Genomic DNA, 15,416 nt, shown 5'->3' with positions numbered 1-15,416 from the left:
CGAGCCTGTGTGTGCCCGTGGGAGCCCATGTGTGCCCGTGTGAGCCCGTGTGTGCTTGTGTGTGCCCCGAGCCCGTGTGAGCCCGTGTGTGCCCCAAGCCCTTGCGAGCCCATGTGAGCCTGTGTGTGCCTGTGTGTGCCCTTGTGTGCCTGTGTGTGCCCGTGAGAGCCCGTGTGTGCCCCGAGCCCGTGGGAGCCCATGTGTGCCCGTGTGTGCCCCAAGCCCTGAGCCCGTGTGTGCCCGTGTGTGCCCATGGGAGCCCATGTGTGCCGGTGTGAGCCCGTGTGTGCCCGTGTGTGCCCGTGTGTGCCCGTGTGAGCCCGTGTGTGCCCATGTGTGCCCGTGAGAGCCCGTGTGTGCCCGTGAGAGCCCGTGTGTGCCCATGTGTGCCCGTGAGAGCCCGTGTGTGCCCGTGTATGCCCCGAGCCCGTGTGTGCCCGTGTGTGCCCCGAGCCCGTGTGTGCCCGTGTGTGCCCGTGTGTGCCCGTGTGAGCCCGTGTGTGCCCATGTGTGCCCGTGAGAGCCCGTGTGTGCCCGTGTATGCCCCGAGCCCGTGTGTGCCCGTGTGTGCCCCGAGCCTGTGTGTGCCCGTGTATGCCCCGAGCCCGTGTGTGCCCGTGTGTGCCCGTGAGAGCCCATATGTGCCCGTGTGTGCCCGTGTGTGCCTGTGTGTGCCCCGAGCCCGTGTGTGCCCGTGTGTGCCCCGAGCCCGTGTGTGCCCGTGTGTGCCCGTGAGAGCCCATATGTGCCCGTGTGTGCCCGTGTGAGCCCGTGTGTGCCCCGAGCCCGTGTGTGCCCATGTGTGCCCGTGTGTGCCCATGTGTGCCCGTGTGAGCCCGTGTGAGCCCGTGTGAGCCTGTGTGAGCCCGTGTGTGCCCGTGTGTGCCCGTGTGTGCCCGTGTGAGCCCGTGTGTGCCCATGTGAGCCCGTGTGAGCCCGTGTGAGCCCGTGTGTGCCCGTGTGTGCCCGTGTGTGCCCGCAGAGCCGCGCTTGGCTCTCTCTCCGCCTGCCTCCTCCCAAGCGCCAGGACAGCTGAGCTGATTCACTCCCTGCTGCGAATCGCCCCGTGACACGAACCGGGGACAGGCTTAGGAGGGTGTGAGAAACGCTGTTCTTTCTGGTTTCTTGTCTCTCACTCACCTCTGAGACTTTCAATCCGCCCAAGACATAGTGTGAGGGACAAAGCCAATGCACGTCAAGTCTAAAGCAGATAGCAAGTTTGAGGCAATCATTCCCTGGCTTGAGGTAAAGCAGATGGAGGAGAATGTAATTCTCAGCACCTATCTCACCTGCATTGCAGACCAAGCTACCAATTATCATTTTAACTGGAACAAACACAAATCTCCCTCCCATCAGCACTTGTGACTGTAGCTGGCAGGACATTTTGCAGAATGCAGAAAATGAAGTGTCATTATGGCCCTTAGCCAGGCTGCTTGTCCAAGCGTGCCTTCTTTCCTTCCTCCCCTGCCCCAGGACACATGGCAGTCCATCCAGCTAGCATGTGGTTGGCAGGATTTTTCTGTGCATGCTTCTTTATGGAAATTTTCAGAACAGAGGAACCATTCCAGCAGATAGGTTGTGCAGAAAGTACACATGGCATGCACCTTTTTAAAATTATTATTTTGCAGCCAGCCCCTGTAGTTAAAATAAGCTCAGTTTGTATGCACAGTGCAAGCTGGTACTCCAACTTGTGGCCGTCCTCACTGATCTCCTGCTGACCCAAGGCTTTGCTGTCATTTCACACATTGCATTCATAAACACGAGCTCATACTTAGGCCAAACTACTAGCAAGAGATACCAATCAGCTGCAGGTCCAACAGCAGACACTGCCAAGCTGACCCATACTATAACCCACAGCTTCCCTCACCATGCAGAGCTTTTCTCTTTGATGCATTCCTCCTAACTGAGTCCTCTTCTACAAACAACACGTGCAAGCTAAAGGAGTTCAGTTGGCAGTCAGTGTGCAGCTCCAGGCTTTGTCCTCAAGCTGCTGCAAAGCCAGCCTCACTCACAGTGCAAACCATCAGCCCCTGCTTTGCACCAAGGCAAGAAAGCAAGCATGTCCGGATGGACGGTCAGACCCAAATTAAATTAACTCCTGGAAAGACAGGTCCAGTTGACAGTATGAGGTACTGAGAGACCTTAAGACAGTTCTGCTGCTAAGGAAAAACTGTCCCAGACACAGTGGCCTCATTCAGAGAAAAGTAAAGTCTTCCCATCAATCTCTTTGTCAGGTTCTGGGTGCTTTTGCAGGATACATTTAGAGCTGGGAGTTTAGCACTTGCAGGTGGTCAGCGTGATCTATAGCTCAGGAGCACTGGTCAGTTCCTCCCCAAATCCCCACTCTTGCCTTACTGACAAGCAATGCCTTTTAGCATCCCTGATTGGCTCAGACAGCTCATCCTACATAGCCTGTTGATGACATAACCTCAAATTATCTTTTTCACTCCCCAGTGTAACCACAGAAGATATCAAAACATGACATTTCCAGCACTTATAAAACTTCAGCCAGTATGGTGAGCTGTTGCTCATTTTCTCAGTAGCACGGGCATACCAAGCCTCATCTTCATGCAATGACTTCTCTTAGCACAGTCAAATTTAAACATTAAGTGCCCCTAGTCTTTACCTTCAAGGTGCTTCTCAGCTTAAGCTTGAAGTAGCCAAAAGAGAGACTAAAACTCCAGAAAAATATTTGTTGGCCAGAGATTCACCCAGCTGGAAGAACAGAGCTTTCCAGAGGAGGTTTAGAGTACACTCATATAAGAGAAAAGAACTCTCTTTAAACTTGCTCCGAGGGTCTGGGAACAATTCCCTTGGGATCCAGGGACTAACACAGACCTCACCTCTTTTCAGTCAGAGAGCAAGACACGGACCAGGTCAGGTCATGAGCATGAAAAAGAAAAGTAAGAAGGGAGGAAAAGCGCACCACTTAAAACTTCCCAACAAACGTTCAGCTAAAACACCCACCAAAAGAAGAGTGCAAATGAAACCAGAGATATACTATTTTACTTGGAGAGGAAGAGGAGCAAATAAACACAGAGGAGCTGCAGAGCCACAGTGCTCAGCAGGCTGCTGAAGGGGGCTCAGGTGGTGCTGCCAGGTGATGTGAAGAAGCTCAGAAGGGAAGCCTCTAATTGCAGACTGACCCCACCGTTGCAGTGGCCTCAAGAAAGACAGCAAAATCCAGAGCATTTACCTTGATACATAAATGCTGACATTTCTGGAAGAGTGGCCACAGTCCAAGATTTTCTGTCATCCAAAATGAAGGAGACACCCAAGCCCTGCAGCAAGCTGCACCTTATGATGGATTCTGTAAGCCCTGCTAAGGTCCACAGATAACAACAGAAAGCTCCTCCTCCACAAGCAGTCACGTTCAGTACATGCCACCATAGCATGATTGGTAGCCACATAATCTGTGACATGAGCAGAAATGGATGCAGGCAAAGGTCCCAGTCAGTAGCACCCTTCTTCACTGTCTTGCCATTATCCCCTTGCAAGCTTTGGACTGTTAAGCAACCTTGTCTTGAAGAGTGATGACAGGTGTCAGATAATTTCTTAGAGAGGTGTCTCTCTGGGGGATTTCTGTCATTCTGTTCTTTTTTGTAATACTGAACATCTAATAAGCAACACCTACTACCACCTGCTACAGTAGTTCATTCACTGATCATCTCTTTTTTTTTCCCCTGTTTATCACTGCAGTGATGACTGCATTCACTTTCAGTGAAGAATCTATTAAAAGCAGACAGTGCCAGCTTCTCTTTCAAAATTGCAGGAGCCACCCAACACCAGGGACAAAAGTCAACTCCAGTGCCGTGGCTGAGAGCCACTTTCCTCCATTCTATAAATATCCTTAAGTTCTTTACACTAGTAAAGAAGTGCTAAGTGGGACAGAATAATGCAAAATATTATGTAAAACAGCATTAATGCAACTTCTGGGTAAGATTTAAAAGGGCTAATTTCCTCTTGCTGTCAATAGCATGAATCATATTTCTTTCTACTGCAGGCAATGACATGACATTACATGAAATGAGTGTGAACAGGAGAATATTGGTCCCAAAATACAGAAAGATAGAGAAATTTAGGTTATGATTGTAAATTGCCTTGCCCACACACACGAAGTTTAATTTGCATTAGTGTAATATGACAGTATCATTCACCTCATAATACACTGTCATTACTGCTCACATTTCCACAGTACCCATTGCTTGATAGGTCCCATGGGACAGACTTTGCAAAACAGCTCAGCTCCCATTAAGGCAGCAAAATATCATGGCTGGGCTTTCATGAGTGCTGTGTACACTGGAGGCTGAGCTTGTTTGAGCAGGCAGCAGAATTGCCACAATGGGAGCTGTGAGGCACATTTTTTAAAATTCTGACTCTGCAGGTTCCCCTACAGGAGAAGGGAGAAATAAAGATTCCATCAAAGGTGTGTCTATGACCGGTTTCTGTAATGTTTTGGTTTGGTTTTTTCCAGACTTGTTTTACTTTCAGTAACACAAATTCTAATGTGCTGTTACAGACTCTTGTGATTTTTATCGTCAGTCTTGGGATGCATGACAGAAACCTTCAGGTGTGAAATCTTGCTATGACTTGAAAATAGATGACACCCAAAAAAAAGAAAAGGAGAGAAGTTTTTATTCCCTATTACTATGGGTGGAAAAAAAAGATATGACCCACAGGTCTAAAGGTCTGAGAGCCATGGGAAAAATAAATAAATATAGTCTGTGATTGTTTGTCCTTTTTCAAATCTCATGACTTTATAGCCATCTGAAAAAACCTACAAGTGCACAATTTGTGACTTTTGAATACTTGCTAATAATAATGAAATTAAATGGACTGGTTCAGAGAAGGAAATATTACTTTCTGCCATAATCTGTGACCACAAAAAATAGAAACTAAGCAAAGTATCATACAAAACAAAGCATTTCAAGGTCTCTATTTCCTTCCTGCATTTCAGTGTTTCCCAGCTCCTTGCCGTGATACTGCATTAACAAAGGAATATAATTTTCATTACGTTTTGGGGGTTTTTGCCAAAATTTACTTGGATTACCCAGTCAAACTCCTGGCAATACACTCCACACTTGGAAAACACATGAAAAACAGCACTGAGATCAGACAACAAATAAATAAAATTGTAGCCTGTCTTCAGTGACTGAAGACTGTAGGGACATCCGTGGAGGGCAGGGAGAAGGAACTCTGCAGACCTGAGATATTGTAGAAACACGTGGTTTTATTGCAAGAGTCGTGGGTAAAGAGGGCTGCTTTCAGCCACCAGCCTCGGCTGAAGGGAGGCCCCAAAGAGAGAGGGGGGATGAGGTAAGGGAGGTAAAAAAGCTGAGAGGGGTAAGAGAGGCCAGAAGAGTGCTGGGGTCAGAGCAGTAAGAGAGAGGGAAGTAGAAGAAGCAGAGGGAGAGAGCGGGCAAGAGAAGGGGCGAAGAGGCAAGAGGAAAAAAGAGCAAGAGGAGAAGAGAGGGAGGACCTTGTTCCAACACATTATATCTCCTTTTGTGCTGAATATTCTAATTTACAGTGACCAACTGGCCAAGATACAAAACCTACAAACTTTGCATGCAGCCTCTGAGAACTACTATATTACCATATCATCCTATATTCTAAACACCAAAGACTACTCTTCTTATCTCCTTTTTCCTTGATGCCTTGGCAAGGTGGAGAGGGGCTGCATTCTTGGGTCCTTTTGTTTTCTGTCCTTCAACCTATCTCCAGCTAATCACCGTCCTCCTGCCTGCCATGCCCACATCTCAAAGCTGCCCTTCATTTCTATTTCACTCACGCGTTTTATATCTGCAGTATTTCTTACCGTTATATCCATAAGCCCTTCCTGTCCCATCTTTCCCAACAGAAGACTTACATCAAGTACAGGAAAAAATAGTTTACTGTAAGTTGTGAGGCACTGGAACACCCAGAGAAATTGTGGATGCCTCATCCTTGGAAGTGCTCAAGGCCAGGCTGAACGGGCCTCTGAGGAACCTGCTCTAGGGGGAAGGTGTCCCTGCCCACAGCTGGGGGCTTGGAGCAAGATGATCTATAAGGTCCCTTGCAACCCAAACCATTCAAGGCTCCTATGAAGGCTTCCTCCAGCACTGCCAAATGTGGGTCTGGACACAGACCAGTTGGTTTGTTAAAAAGCTTCAGGGAAGCATTGATTTGCAAACTCATCCAGCATATTAGTGAGTTGACAGATCTTCTTTATACAGTCCTTGGCTTTGTATCAGTTTTGATTTCCTCCCTGACACTTCTCTGCCTTATCCTACACACAGAGGCACATCAGGCATTCATGTGCTGTGCCTGGCAAACCCTACCACTTGCCTCCTGTGCATTTCTCTTTCCAGCCCCTCCTTCTTCTCCATTCTCATCTCTATTGATATTCCTTCTGCTCTGCTCCCCTTCACACAGTTTCCCTTTATCCTGAGCATATCCATCTAATTTAGGGCTTGACTGACTTGATAAAGAGATGCACATACAGGACAGTACAGCTTTGAGTAAAATTCCGTATCTGATCTTGGAGGAAAATCATCCTTTAATGGCATGCTCCAGGCATAAATCACATTGCTTGATTCAGTGCTTTGCTCCATTTGGTTGGGAAGAGAGGACGTAGACTGAACTTAAACAAATTGGTCAAGTCCATTTCCTGTCAGCTTTTCTCCGTCCTCTCCGTGCCCACCTGTCTGGGACAGAGCCTACAGAAAGGTGGCAGCTTCACCTTTAAATGCATTTCAGTCACACAGCCTGATCAGGGAATGAACAGGACTTTGTGACCACTTAACATTTTTGTATGGGTGCTGCATGCATGAGAGAACATCACTCCTATGCCCTTACTAACCTGCTCACGCTGTATGTGGATAAATCTGTTGCACATGGTTGAGAGTATGGTTTGTTTGTCACTGGGGTGTGATAATAAGTATTTACAGAGCACCTCATACAAAGAACTGTGAGTTGGGTAAGTTTAAGTATTTGGAAAAATCAACAGTTTCAGCTACTGCTTCACAAATAAAGCTGAGAGGGGGAAAAACGTACTTCCAAAAGAGTCATTTGGAAGAGTACATTTTTGAAAGGGTATCAGTGGTGGAAAAGAAGCAAGGCCTCTTGCAAAAACAGTGAAGCATCTGAAGCAAAGACCCCATGGGGGGCACTTAGAAGAGGAATTTCATAATGCATTTGCATTTCCAGCTACTGGGGCAGGACTGTGCCTGCCAAATGTGCTTGGTTTTTGTCTGATCTAGCTGTAAATGAGACTGTTTTACAGCCTAATATATCTCAGTCAGAAGCTCATTTCACACACACTCATCAGTGAAATTAGATCTTCAAAAACACATTTAGAGAAATTAAATGTCATCACTTTTCCCCCATGGCAAGTGTGGGGTTCATAGCCATCTTACTGTGTTTTAGGCACAGTTACAGTGCCAGGCACAGGTACCTTGGTGTGGTATACAGATTTAAAGCAGACACAGGCAGGTTAAACATCTGCTTTTCCCATTTCAGCACTCAGATGGTTCAGATTATTTTTATATTAGTGCTTTGGTCTAGTGAGTTGAGTGCAGAGCTAAGAGTTAGGAGATGTCAGTTGTATCCCTGAGTCTGCTGGTGACACTGAGTCCCACTAACCTGGTATGAAGCATAAGAAAGACTAAAAATAACAAAACATGGTTTCTATCTTTGGAATCTGTAGAAAAAAGGAGGAAACTCCAGTCTATTTGGACCCATGGAGCTACAATAATTACAATCATTAGGAAAAATTGAACTAGAGCAAGATTTTCCTATACAGCACTTGTACTAGGGGAAAAAAAGCTACTTGATTGAAATAAAAACAATGCAATAGTTATTAAAACATTTAGCAAAAACAAAAGGAGAGGCAAGAAGAGAGGAAAGGATTCTTATACTAGAATGGTATGATTAAGGATTCCTGATTTTTAGACTTTTTTTGTCAGGACTCAGTATGGGAAAAACATTAAATGAAACAAACCATCTAAAATTAGGCAGCAGAAAGCTGTATTAAAATGCATGAGAAAAGATTATTTTTGTTCTGACTGAAAAAGCCCCACATTTAGAAAAAAGCAGAACTTCCCACAAATCCGAAATTTTGTTTCCTGCACACCAAGTAATAAGCATATAATGTTATTTTCCTAATACCTATAAGTCCATATAAATATTACTGTACTTACAGATAGAGTATTAGCACTTTCTACTTGGTAAAGTTGCTTTGCAACAGACTCTTTCACTTCTATACAGGGTACTCAGCTGAAGAAATCTGCTTCCAAATGATGAATCAGCTAGTAAATTGGAAGTGGAAACTGGAAGACATCAAACATAATGCAAGGGCTCTTCTTTGCATAAGGCCAATGCAACAAGAAAGAGTAAAATGAGGAAACATTTCCTTCTTCAATGTCAAAAAAACTTAATAAAAGAAGAGCAAGAAATTCAAACTATCAGAAACGATCATAGGCTCACTGCTCAAAAGCAGGCAAAAATAAAACAAAACCAGCCTCTCCCTGCAAACCTTGTGCCTTACCTTCAAAAGAAGCAATAAAAAAAGAGCCAGCACAAAGAGCAATATTTCACCCAGCAACCTGCCACACAATCCCAAAAGGTTAACAACAAATGGATGTGGAATTTCTCCCCATGACCAGGGCACAGACATGCCCAGAGCAGAAAGCAACTACCTCTGACCTGGAGGGTATTTTTTTTTTACTCTTGCCACTTATTCACTGACTTGCAGGTCTTGTCACACCAGCTCATTGCCACGGAATTGAATCACATGGCAATAAAACCAGACAAATATCTTAATTTTTCATTCCCTGCATTTTCAAACATGACCCCAAAAGGCATAGTTCCTGAGATTGTAGTCAGGAATGCAAGAGATGAGAGGGAATGTTAATGAAGGTGTGATAGATATTAAAAGGCCAGGGTGCTTCATGTTTTCTTTAGCACACTCCACAGATGGCATGAGACTGGAGGGATGATCAGGCAGGGCAGAACCCCAGACTGCTTCAGACAGGAAACCTGAAATGGGCAGTAGCACATCCTGCTGAGAACTGCAAAAGTTGCAATCAATTGGTGATGACTGGTAGCTGAAGACCAGCTCTAACCCCAAAGGAGGTTTGAAATCTAGAAGTGTTTCCATGTGAATTCTCATAGAATGGTTTGGTTTGGAAGGAACATTGAAGAACTTTCAACCTCCCTGCCATGGACAAGAACACCTTCCACCAGTCCAGTTCCCCAAAGCCTCATTCAAACCAACCTTGAACACACTTCCAGGGAAAGGGCATCCCTCGGAAAATCCCATTTTACTTCCTTTACTTGCACAGTGCCACTTCCTGTGACAGTGAGTTTTACAGCCTAACTACAAACTGTGTAGAAACTGTCATCTTTAATGGACATTTACCACTTTTTTTGGTTACACTGGTTGCCCCTTTCTTCTTCTGTCATGATTCAGTGTCCTAGGTTGCAATGCAAGATGTAACTACAAGTATGTATTCTATTAACACCTGTTAAAACCGGTGGGGCAGTGTTCTTTTTCTCTTCCATGAGCCATCCTCTGCCCAGGGTGCTATCTTCTGTTAATGGGCCATTGAGGCTCACTGCATGCCTGATAAAATTACATCACTCCATAGTGAGATGCTCCACCCAGTGAGATGAGCCAAGCATTCCGACCTGGATAAAATCTGAGAGTGAGAACACCAAAGCAGCCTGTTTCCACTAGATTCCCAGAGGAAGACTGGACCCATCTCACCACCACTGCACCTTCAGAGGAAACCACACCCTTTTACAGGATCATCTTTGCTCCAACAGAACCACAGCTGTCACTCCAGGAGGACTTAATTGGACTGCTTCCAACACCCTGACCAGCAGGGTGTCACGTTGTATTCTGACTCTCTCAGTGTTTCCTTTTTTGTCTGTTTGCTTTTTTGTACTACTACATTTTTATTTTTAACATTCCCAGTAAAGAACTGTTATTCCTATTCCCATATCTTTGCCTGAAAGCCCCTTAATTTCAAAACTGTAATAATTTAGAGGAAGGGGGTTTACATTCTCCATTTCAAGGGAGGCTCCTGCCTTCCTTAGCAGATACCTGTCTTTCCAAACCAAAACATTCAGAGAGACTTTACATCCTTACATGCATCCTTTATACTGTAGATAATGAGTACAGCACTGGCAAATAGATTTTGCCAACTCCTTGTGTGATATTGTTTCAAAGCCTCAGGAGTGCCACTTTCACTGTGTATGGGAAGGCCTTTCAGTAGCATGTTATGAATAAGCACACAAAAGCAGAATTTAGACACATCTGATTTGGGAATTTGGATATCTGAACTTCAGCCTTGCCTACCTGCCAAGAATATAAAATAAGCTTGTTTAATTTTTTCCTCTGCCGTGTTACCACTGTTTCCTTAGAAATTCCTTCTGATTTTCCTCTCTTTTAACTCTCTTTTATTATGATATATTATCATAATAAAATATGATAATATTTTATTTTTTTTCCTTCATGTAGTATGAAATTTCTCTCAAACTTCTCCAGAAATTTCTCAAGTAAGCATGTGGACTTTTCAAACAGCAGCAGATTAGTAAAGTTCGTTAGGCACTAAGTAATCTGCCTGACAGACCACTTGAGTACTCTTCCACTCACGTTCTAATCAGTCAGATTCCAAATCATTTTGTCTATTCTCCAGATAATAAACTGCCATTATTCAGTCCACACAGCCAGACTCCCTGTGAAAATCAGTCCCTACCTGGATGTCCATGTGGAAGCCTTTGAAACGTCTAAGGTGGACACTGGGCCCCCCTGTCCCATCACAGCCTTTCAAACTTGGCCAAATATCTGCCTTTGGGATAAACCAGCCCCAGACTCCTTGCCTCTCCCCAGACATCTCACACTCACAGCCATGACCTCAATCTCCCTCAACCTCTTGCTGTCCTATTTGCCAGTTCCTTTTGTAGCACTTGCAACAGCTCTAGCTTGGTATCATCAGTAGATCTCACTAATATACTTTCCTCTTGCTTCAGATTAGTAATGTAGAACTTCAAAAAGACATTAAAAAAAGATTTGTGGCCAAAGGTCCAATTAATTATGTTTGTTGTAGCCCACTGGCACCTTTTTCAAATGCAGTTCATTCCCATTTATCACAAGCCTTTGTTTACAGCCTCTACGCTAGTTTTCAGCCCTCAAGTCAATGCTCCCTCTCCTAGGGAATACCATTTCTTTCTTTTTTTTTTTTTTTTTTTTGTTTTAATTAATGGCAGGATGTCTTTCTTCCAAAGCATTCTCTGCATATAACCACAGATTTATGTAGCAAGAAAAAATACATAAAGGTTTAACCAGAGTGGAAATTAATACAGCATCAATTTCATACAGCTATATTCTATACTGATGAAAAGAGCAAACATGCAGTGTCAGGGAAGGGACAGCCATGAGAAATTCAATGGCATCTGCTCTGCAAAGGTCAAGAAAGAAGATGGAAAGTATCTCAGTGCCTCTGCATGCATGGAGCAGGTTCCTGGTGGATCAGTTTTGACGTAGCTTACACTGTTCCTCCCTGGAGCAGCTCTGGCTGTTCCAGGAGATAAATAGCAATAATAGAAAGTCTTAAGTTTCTGCCAGGCAAGCTGTCCTCCTGACCACCTTTTTCCAGCAATTAAAATGGCAGACACCTGTAAGAGTTAATTGGATATCATTCCAGATGCCTCTATTTGCCTCCAAGGTTAAGTCTACCCTGAGGAGCAGTCTCTCAAAGCAGTCTTTGAGCACAAACTCATGGCACCCCTGATGAAGCAGGGAGGAAAGGAGGCTGCACATTATGAGGATGGTGCTGCTCTCACATAGCTGCCTATATCTTCCTGGAAGGGAAGAGCCTGCCATGCACAACCTCCAGGTCACCCCTCACAGAAAGGTCCTAACCTTATGCCTTAAGTTTTAGCTTTCATGCTTTCCAGATTCTGTACTGCATTGGTATATAACTCTGAACTTCATATAAAGTGTCAGCAAGTTCTCTTCACAGGGTAGTCAGACAAAACAATCCTTTTCCAACCCAAGAGCCAAGGACACTGTTACAGCTTCAGGCCCAGGAAGTATAAACAGCAAATTGAGGAGAGCAAACTTGGGAGGATGAGACTTCATAACCCAAGCTGTAATTGGACTATTACCCCCAATATGTAAATGGACCAAAGCTTATAAAACTGTGAAAACTTGTGCCCCGTCATCCATTTTGGGTGTAGCCTTGGCCGGGCTCTTGAACTGCCCAAGGTGTATCCTTTGAAGGCCTTTTTAATAAATACTTACTTTATTCCTTGAACACTGTCTTGCTCTGTTCTAGGTAGCCTCTCAAGGCACCAACCCCAGGATCAGTGCTGGCTCTCAGCCTTTCCCTCTCTGGAGAAAGGCCAGAGAGATAAAGACAGACTGGGGGGTGGGGGGTGTTTTGCCAAATGTGAATAGCCAAGTGAATAGCCAAAAGCTTCTCTTGAACCTCATCTTTGTCATCCCATGATGGATCTGTTACATTCCTGGCTGTTTGCTCAGTGCCCCAACCAGTGTCTCTTTTGCCTGGTCCCCTCCTGCCATGCTGGGCACACAGGACTCAGTTTCTCTTTCGCACCTTTCAGCACCTTCTGTTCAAGACTACTGCTCAAAGATAAAAGTACATCCAAGAAGAGGGATGAGATCCTTTTCCAGAAGTGCTTTGCATGAAGCCAGAGTCTCTGAAACCCACCCTCACAACATGTTCAGGAAATAGGTGACATAATGAAAATTACTTTGGCACAAGGGAAAGTATACGATGCAGACTAGGAGGTCAACTATGCCAACTTTCTCAGGTCTGGAAAAGAAAAAGGTGCATTTGAGTTTGAGAGAAGGATTAGGAGAGCTCTGGCAAGGTCTTGGCCACTGCAGACAGCCTGATCAGGAGATATGGATATGGATTACAGAAAATCCAATGATATGGAGAACAGCAAAGAGACTTCCTGCCTTTCTGTAAGACTGAAAAACTTGCAGAAGAAATGTCTCCCAGGCTCGGGCCCAGCCCTAGCAGCCCCAGGCATGGCTCATACACACACAGCAGCTCTCAGAGGAGATAGCTGGCACAAAAGAGAGAATACAGAGCACAAAGTGAGGGGGAAAGAAAATTGAGTCGGTGCTACATGCCCCTAACCTGTAACAGCATGAAAATTTCTCAGATGTGAGGATCTTCAAAGTCTTGTGAAAGCCTGAGCAAACTAATTCTCCCTACTTCCCAAAGCTCATCCTTCTCCAGACCTCACACACCTTTTTGAGGCTACAGACATCATTAAACCTGTGATGTCTTTCAGTAAGACAAATAAAAAAACACTTTCGTTTACTGCATATTGTTCACTTTCAGTTCTTGAAGTTCCATCAACGTGGCCATGCACAAAGGAGGACCAGGGCAGATATGCTGGGAGACTGTTGTTTTCCTGCCCATCCAACAGCACCTCTTGGCCCTGCGATAGGGAAGAACCTGCACACACCCTACAGAAAGCCTCTATTCATTTTATACCTGAACTCTGCTGGGACAGCACCACCACAGGCAGACTTATTGATCAGACTTGTTGTCCTCCCCACAAGCCAAGCTGAGGGGTGTGGGAGGGAAGCACAACTTACTGGGCACACGGTTGATAGCTTTCAGGGGTCTCAGGACACGGACAGTACGGATTGCAGACAAGTTAATGTTTTGGAGATCCAGGGAGTATTCCACCATCCTGCAGAAGGGGAAAGAGAGGGAGAGAGAGAGAGGGGGAAAAAAAAAAGAGAGAAAAAGAAAGTTTAAAAGAATCCATAATTTTGGCTTGAGTCACAGGTCTATCATTTCTTCATTGAAGAGTTTCTGGAAGTTATGGGGATGAAGCCTGAGCTTCATCCTGGCACTCCTGGCCAGGGCACACAATGTGAAGTGGCCACTGCACATAAGGCCAGCAGGACAGGAGCTGTGTGGCCAGTTTTGTTGGGAGTTACCTGCAGCACAGTGGGGTGCTCCCTGTGTACCCCTCATCTCCTACTGCAGGGTATGGTCTCAGGACACAGCTTCAGCTAAATCTGCTTTATCTCACACAGAAATAAAGCCTCTTACTTTGACTAGGTGGAAAGGCTTCCCCCATGGCTGTGAATCACTCCTTTTTGACACCAACCGAAAGGAGAAAAGCCTAATTTTAGGACATATGCTAGACCTTATCTTTCCTAACCCAACAACATGTGCTGTAAATAACCTCAAAGTGCAAATAGCTGTGACTCATGCATTGGCTTTGCTGCAAGAGCAGCAGGTGCAGGTGACAAAAAGTGACCTGGCCCAGCAATCCTCAGCCCAGCATTCTCTCCTCGCCCAGTATGGCAAATGCCCTGTCTCTTTGAAAGCATGGCAGGGAACTATTATAATGATAATTTATTCTGGCCAGCAATTTCCACCTGAGGACCTCAAAGCATCTTTCATGTTTTTATGAGCAGAGGTGCACAAGGCCTCCAGGAAGACATGGGCTGTTGTCAGCAGCTTCCCTTGGGTAACTCTGATCTGCACATGGGATCAAGAGGGTGACAAAGCTGGCAGGTGAAATAGCAGCAGAGTCAGGACAGGAACTGCTTCTACTGAATCCCTTCTCAGATGTGAATAATGAAACTACAAAAAGTTCCCTTTTCCTTGGCCGTTTAACACGACTCAAGAGACATGAAGGGGTTGAGGGGACAGCCTTTTGTTTCTGCACCCTGTCTCAGAACAAAAACATTATAATTTCTACGGAAAGACCCACAAGTCAATCTAAAGTTTACACAAATCCCCCTGACCAGGAATCACTGAGAATTAAATGAGAGAGCTAAAGTGAGACACTGAGAGGGAAATGGGGTACAGTCAGTCTGTAAAAAATAATCAGGGAGAAGCATCGAGTAAAATGGAGCAGTGGACTGATCCTTCTATTGATTACCCTCCATTCAAGAGGACCTTGAAGAGCTGATGCCTGGTTATCTGTCGACACCTTTCACAAAGGGGACTTGTCAGAGTGATAGATTTTCAAACATGATGAGGTAAACCTGTCGAAGTGTTGTGATTTTCCTCTCTCATGCTCTCTTTTCTTTCTCTCCCTCATTCCTTTCAGTCTGTTCTCTCTCATGCACTTTTAGGGTAATTGCATGAAATAATTCTTCCTCTGAAATGCAGTGGCATTCATTTACGTCCCTGGAGCTGTCAGTTCTACCTGTACCAAGTGCAGAGGAAGAGACAAGGAATTTCATGCAGATAATCAAAATATTCCCACCCCCCAAAAAAAAAGTCCTGACCCCAAACCAAGCAGAAATGTTCAACCAGCCTATAGAAAGAATTAGTGATAGACAGAAGCATAGGATTCAGTCAGAATTGTAATTGGGAAGTAGGTACAAAAAGAGCAGGAACACACGGAGACACAAATGCATG

At 45.0% G+C, this 15,416-nt stretch overlaps 1 protein-coding gene across 1 annotated transcript in view; it reads right to left on the bottom strand.

Annotated features, from left to right (window-relative positions):
• Positions 1-15,416, bottom strand: part of CACNA1I (calcium voltage-gated channel subunit alpha1 I) — an 86,724-nt gene that overhangs the window by 54,494 nt on the left and 16,814 nt on the right. Inside the window, exon 3 of the mRNA XM_066320078.1 lies at positions 13,625-13,722. Within this exon, the coding sequence (XP_066176175.1) occupies positions 13,625-13,722 (98 nt within the window). The remainder of the gene's footprint in view (positions 1-13,624; positions 13,723-15,416) is intronic.

This window comes from Sylvia atricapilla, chromosome 5, assembly GCF_009819655.1.
Source record: "Sylvia atricapilla isolate bSylAtr1 chromosome 5, bSylAtr1.pri, whole genome shotgun sequence".
Classification (NCBI taxonomy): domain Eukaryota; kingdom Metazoa; phylum Chordata; class Aves; order Passeriformes; family Sylviidae; genus Sylvia; species Sylvia atricapilla.
Note: the sequence above shows the minus strand (reverse complement) of the source record. Positions and strands in the feature narration are given on the sequence as shown.